This window comes from Terrapene carolina, unplaced genomic scaffold (genome assembly GCF_002925995.2).
Source record: "Terrapene carolina triunguis isolate 2854851 unplaced genomic scaffold, T_m_triunguis-2.0 Scaffold28463, whole genome shotgun sequence".
Classification (NCBI taxonomy): domain Eukaryota; kingdom Metazoa; phylum Chordata; order Testudines; family Emydidae; genus Terrapene; species Terrapene triunguis.
In genome coordinates, this window is record NW_020692814.1 from 3,831 (window position 1) to 10,274 (window position 6,444).

The following is a 6,444-nucleotide window of genomic DNA, read 5'->3' on the forward strand; positions in this document are numbered from 1 at the left end:
TCCCTGCTTCGTTCCCTCCTTCCTCCTCTTCTCTGTCCCGTTCCCTCTTTCCTCCTCTCCTCCCTGTTTCGTTCCCTCCATCCTCCTCTTCTCTGTCCCGTTCCCACCTTCCTCCTCTCCTCTGCCCCATTCCCTCCTTCCTCCTCTCCTCCCTGCTTCATTCCCTCCATCCTCCTCTTCTCTGTCCCGTTCCCTCCATCCTCCTCTTCTCTTTCCCGTTCCCTAATTCCTCCTCTTCTCTGTCCCGTTCCCTCCTTCCTTCTTCATTTCCTTCGTTCTCTCCTTCCCTGTCTGTTGCGTCCCCTCCCTCCGTCCCTCTTTCTGTCTCATTCCTTGCATCCGTCCGTCTGGCTTCTGCTTCCAACCCTCTTTTCCAGCCTCTCGCTCTCCCCAGCTCGCTCCCTCCATCCTTCCCTTTCCCTCCGTCCAGCCCCTGTTTTCTTCCCTCCATCTCTCTCCCCTCCCCCACCCCGCTCCCTTTGTGTCGCTGATAAGAAATACAAGGCCCAGGCTAATTACCCGCCTGCCGCTGGCTCCTTAATGAGGTGATTTGCATCCACAAGACTCCCCTCCCCTCCCCTCGCCCCAGAGCGGAGCAATGAAATACAGAGTGAGATGGGGGGGCGGGATGGGGGGGGGAAAGGGGGTTGAATGATGGCAGATAGAGGGGGCTGCGGCAAGGGATGGGTAGGAATGAATATCTGCCTATGGCCTCCCCTCCCCTCCGCATCCGTCCATCCTCATCCACCCTCCTGTCCGTCCGCCCACCCCCTGCACCCATCCACCCACCGTCCCCACCCACCCACCCTCCTATCTATCCATCCATCCATCTATCCACCCACCGCTCCCTCCACCCCTCCATCCATCCACCCACCTGTCCCCATCGACCCATCCATCCATCTTTCTCCATCCACCCCCTGCACCCAACCACCCCCCGCACCTACCCATCCATCCATCCCCATACACCCCCTCCATCCATCCATCCCCATACTTATCTATCTATCTATCTATCAAGGAGGTGGAGGTGCATTTTGCAGCTCTTGGGCCCGGTTTCCCCTGAGCCAACTGGTCTCAGGGCTCTCATGCCCTGGCGATTCTGTCTCTCAACGTGAGCCCACCAAGTGCCCCCAGTGGTTCTCAGCCCCTTCCCTGTGTCCTGCCCCCTGCCAGTGGCTCCCAGCCTGTGTCCAGCTCCATTTGCAATGGAAATTCCTCCTCCAGCCTGGGTGACTCTTATTTGCAATTTAAACACCCTCCCCCCTCCCCGCCAGTCCCTCCCCAACCGGTACCCCAATCCTCCAGCCAGTGCCCCATTGAGGGGACAGGCCCCATGTCCCATTCTCAGCGTCTCCCCCCCCCCCCCCGAACCAGCCAGTCCCCAGCCCTGGGGCCGGATAGGAGCCGGTGCCCCCTACAGGGGATGGGTGGAGCGGAGTCCTGGGGCCCTGGTAGCCGGTGTGGGGGGATGCAGTACTAGCCACTGCCCCTAGGGGGCTCTGCTCACCCTTCTTCATTCCATGCGGCTAATGGTCCCAGCCGGAGCCAGGTCATGGCTGAGTGGATGGGGAAGGGGACGGGGGTAGGGGGCTCCCAAGCACTCCATTTTTCTCATCCTCCCTCTCTCACTCTGTTCTTCCCCCCTCCCCCCGCAGGGTCTCGGCTCCTGCGCTGAGATGACCCCTCCACGCGCCTCCTGCCTCCACCGCCATGGACGCTCCCTCTAACTCTGCCTCCTCCTCCTCCTCCTCTGCCCCCCCGGTCGACGGGCAGGATGCCAGGGCTGCGGGCTGGCCACCTCAGGACCCCTCCGCCCCTCCAGCCACCAAAGAACCCTCCCTGCCGGACCCCCCCTCCGCCTCCCCTTCCCCTGCTGAGACCATGAGGCCCAGCCCCGTCCCCCAGCCGGAACCAGGTCCCGCCAATCTCCCAGCGGCCATCTTGTCCGCCCCACAACTCCAGGCAGGCTTCGGCCTAGTAGCACCAAGCCCGTCCCTCCTCCATCCCTCCGCCCCCAGGGAAGATGCCAAGGAGGAGGAGGAAGAAGAAGGCAATGATGATGATGAAGAGGATGCGGAAGATGGTGGCAGCACAGCCCATCTGCTCTTCTTCCCTGATGGCTCAGCCTATCTCCTCAGCGGCGGCCATGTTCTCTTACCAAAGGGCTACCCTGGCGCCACGGCAACCCTGCCGGTGTCCACCCTCCACGTCCAAGATGGCGGCCCCAACCAAGGCTTTACGTCTACTGACCAAATGTCCCAGAATACCTCAGCGCCGGGCGAGCAGCCCCCATCCGGCGCCTTCCGCAGCTACCGACTAGCCAGGGCCTCTGCTCCCACCACCTCTGCCAAAAACTCTCCCACCGAACCCAAAGATGCCGTCACCGACGGGGAGGGGGAAGCCAAAGTTGGCCAAGAGGAAGAGCCATCATGGCCACCGTGGCTGTGCTTGGCCTGCCGTCTCTCCTTCCGACAGAGCCGCTCCTTGGCATCCCACGCCCTCTCAGCCCATGGGGTGCGGCTCAGCCCCGGGGAGCGCCGGGCCCTGTCCCAAGGAGTCCCCGCCATGCTCCAGGGCACTGCCCTCAGCTTCCTAGAACCAAATAACCCCACCAGCGGGGTGGACCTCAGCACCGGAATGTGTAGTGGATGGGTGAATGTAATGAAGGAGGAGGAGGAGGAGGAGAGAAGCCCCCAAGAAGGACGCAAGCCACCCGATGCCAAAGATTCAAGGGCCGGCGGCGTGGACTGGGCCAACGGGGGAGAGGAGGAGGAGCAACAGGAGGAGAAGGCTGAAGGCAGGAAGGAAGAAGAGGATGGGCTGAGGCTTCTGCCGGACCAAAGCTCACATGGCCAAAGCCCACCCAGAGACACCAATGTCCCGGATGACCCACCGCCAGGGAAGGCCAACACCGAGCTCAACAACGAGTCCAACAGTGAGTCCAATGTTGGGTTGGCCAACAGCGGGGTCAACCCCAACACTGGAGGGGTCCCTCTTGGCTTTGGGGATGATTACACGGCCATGGCCTATCCTGGGCTCAGTCTCTCTGGCCACATGTCCCTGCTGCATTCCCGCAACTCCTGCAAAACCCTCAAGTGCCCCAAATGCAACTGGCACTACAAGTACCAGCAGACCCTGGATGTCCACATGAAGGAGAAGCATCCTGAGAGCAACAGCCACTGCGCCTACTGCAGTGCCGGAGGCCCCCACCCGCGCCTGGCCCGGGGTGAGAGCTACAACTGTGGCTATAAGCCGTACCGCTGTGAGGCTTGCAACTACTCCACCACCACCAAGGGGAACCTCAGCATCCACATGCAGTCGGACAAGCATCTAGCCAACCTTCAGGGTTTCCAGGCCAACACGAGCGGCGGGGCCCAGCCAGTGCCCCCAGCCACCCCCACAGCCCCGACCCCGGTGGCCCCTGAGGAGAAAGAGACCAAAAGCAAGACATCCTGGCAGTGCAAAGTCTGCAGCTATGAGACCAGCATCTCCCGCAACCTTCGCATCCACATGACATCGGAAAAGCACATGCAGAATGTGCTTCTCCTCCACCAAGGGCTGCCATTGGCCTTGCCCGGGCTCCTGGGACAGCCGGGGGGCAGCAGTGGGGGGAAACAGCAGCCACAGACCGAGCTCTTCCAGTTCTATGGGGTGCAGGCTCTGGGTCACCACCACGGCCACCACCATGCAGGAGCCACCGGCGCCGTCCCGGGACTGCGGGTGGAGAAGCCCATGGAACCAGCACAGCTGCTGCTCAATGGCTTCCACCCACTGGGTCCCGCTGGGAGGAAGGGGGCGGTTTCAGCACCAGGTAAGGGGCTGCGGCCCTTTGCCTCACACCATGTCTTCACATCTTCCACTGCCACCACCATCACCGCCAGTGACCTTCTGCCCACACTGTGCCCCCCATTCCCCACAGTAGTTAATTTTGGGTGAGTTGGCCAACAGTGGGGTCAATGTTGGGTTGGCCAACAACTGAGTCGACATTGGGTTGGCCAACAATGGGGTCCAACTTCAGGATGGCCATCAATAGGGGGATTCCTGTTCACATGCTCCCATGTCTCTCCGTCCTCCCCATGTCTCCCCATGTCCACCCCACCAGTGAGCTCCATGCCCCCTTCCGAACCCTACTCCCACCTCTGAGAGCCCCATCCCCTCCCTCCTGCTCCATTCCACCATTCCCGTTCCTCCTTCCATGGGGAAGGACACTGATAACCTGGAGGGGGCTGGAAAGGCTGGGATCCCTCAAGAGAGTTTGTGGGGGCAGTAGGGAAAATGTCTTTTCAGGTCAATATTAACAGATTTCATCCATTCTCTTCTATCTTCTCTACATTTCACTTTCTCTTTCTTTTCATTCCTTCCTTCCACTTTCATTTTTTATTCATTCCTGTTTTTTCTTTTGTTCTTTCCTTTTCTCTCTCATTCATTCATTGTTTCTTATCCATTCTCTTTCTTATACATTCATTTGTTCTTTCATTCCTCCTTTCTTGCTCACACACATTCATTCTTTCTCTCTTTCCTCTCTATTCATTCTTTCAATTGTTTCCCCTTTCTGGCTGTCTTTCTTGCTCATTTCTTCCTGTTTCATTTGTTCATTCTTTTTGTCTTCTCTCTCCCTCGTTTGTTCATTCTTTCCTTCTCTCTTTTATTCATTCTCTCTTGTTCATTTTCTTTCAATTACTTATTCATTCTTTATTCCTTTCTTTCGCATTCATTCTTCCCTTTCCTATCATTATTTCTTCCTTTTACTCGTTCCTTTGCCTCTCATTCATTCTTCCTTTTCCTCTTTCTCTTTTCCCTTGTCTTGTTCTCTCTCTGCCCCACCGCCAGTGGCTCCGGTGCCGCTTTCCCCATCCCCATGTCCTCCGCCCCCACTGGCCCCTGCCTCCCCGCCACTGGCTGCGCTGGTGGCATCGGAGCGGCTCTTCGGCTGCCTGGTGTGCCAGCGCTTCGGCACGGACAGTGTGGAGGAGCTACTTCGCCACTCCACCGCTCCGCGCCGGCTGCCCGAGGCTGAGTGGAAGGAGGTGGCGGGGGATCTCCACCGCTGCCGGCTCTGCGCCTACGGCACCCAGCTCAAGGCCAACTTCCAGCTGCACCTCAAGACCGACAAGCACGCCCACAAGTACCAGCTGGCCGCCCACCTGCGCGAGGGGGGCGGGGCCTTGCCCACCGCCACCCCCGCAGGGGCTGAGCTGCAGCCTGGCCCCGCCCCCGCCCCGCCCCCCCTCCACCTGCGCTGCAATCTCTGCGACTACGAGACCAACAGCAAGGAGAAGATGCGGCTGCACGTGCGGGGGGCGGGGCACGAGGAGGGCGAGCGAAGCTACAAGGTGAGGGGGCGGGGCTATGGGGAAGGGTGGGGCTTCAAGGTAAGGATGAGGCAGGCCTGTGGGAGGGGGCGGGGCTAGAGGGGATGGGAGGGGACAAGAGGAGGGCAAGCCAAGATACAAGGTGAGCAGAGGAGGGCGGGGCTACAGCAGAAGGGGTGGGGCATGAGGTGTGTGACTGGGCTATGAGAGGGCGCAGCTGCCATGCATTGCAGGCGGGGAATGAAAGGTGAGGGCATGGCAACCAGGCATGGGGGTGAGGCAACCAACAGAGGGGGGACCCATCGATTCGGGGGGGGGGAAGGGAAGCCAGGAGGGGAGCGCCGGGGGGAGGGATATACACGGGGAGGGGGCAGGGTTGGGGAGGGGCTCCCCCCAACACCTCTGATCTCTCTCTCCCCACCCCAGTTCCTGCTGGAGTTGGAGGCGTCGGCACTGGGTCCCGACCCCCCCCACTTCCACTGCCTCCTCTGCAACACCACCGCTCCTTCCTGCCTCGCCATGTTGTGCCACCTGCGGGCCCCCCGGCACCGTGACGCCCACGGCCAGCACCGCCTCCACCTGCTGCAGGGCGGGCGACCCACAGACGAGGGCACCATGGCCCTGGAGAGATGCATCCGCCTGGCTGAGCCCGTGCCACGGAGCACCGGTACCCAGGGGCTATGGGTCAGGAGTGAGCTGGGAAAGGGGGGAGCCCAGGGCTGGCAGCGCATGGGGTTGTGGGTCGGGAGTGAGGCATGCCGTCACGGCCGCTGTTCCCCACCCCCCTTGGTGTTTAATTCTCATGCCGCCCTGGGACACATTCAAGCGCGAAGCGGCTGCGGAGAAACTCTCCCCTCCTAATGGATTATGACAGACACCGGGACTCGTTGCCTAGCAACCAGCAGGGAGAACGAAGGAACAGGAAAAAATGAGCAAGAGAAAGAGAGAAATTATCTCTCTGTGTAACTGACAGCCCCTGTGAGGTTCCCAGAATCTGCCCCTCCTTCCCGCCCCCCTGAACCTGGGGGGTTGCAGGGAGTGAAGGGCATTGGTAGAGCTGGTCTGAGGGGGAGCCCAGGGCTGGGCCAGCAGGGGTTGCGGGTCGGGAGTGAGGGGCACTAGCAGGGCTGGGGGG

General features: G+C 60.7%; 1 protein-coding gene across 1 annotated transcript in view; it reads left to right on the forward strand.

Annotated features, from left to right (window-relative positions):
- Positions 1–1,707: 1,707 nt before the first annotated feature.
- Positions 1,708–6,444, forward strand: part of LOC112113027 (zinc finger homeobox protein 2-like) — a gene marked incomplete at its 3' end in the record, with an annotated part of 6,013 nt that continues 1,276 nt past the window's right edge. Inside the window, exons 1-4 of the mRNA XM_026662567.1 lie at positions 1,708–2,771; positions 2,865–3,918; positions 4,917–5,330; positions 5,736–5,976. Of these exons, the coding sequence (XP_026518352.1) occupies positions 1,708–2,771; positions 2,865–3,918; positions 4,917–5,330; positions 5,736–5,976 (2,773 nt within the window). The remainder of the gene's footprint in view (positions 2,772–2,864; positions 3,919–4,916; positions 5,331–5,735; positions 5,977–6,444) is intronic.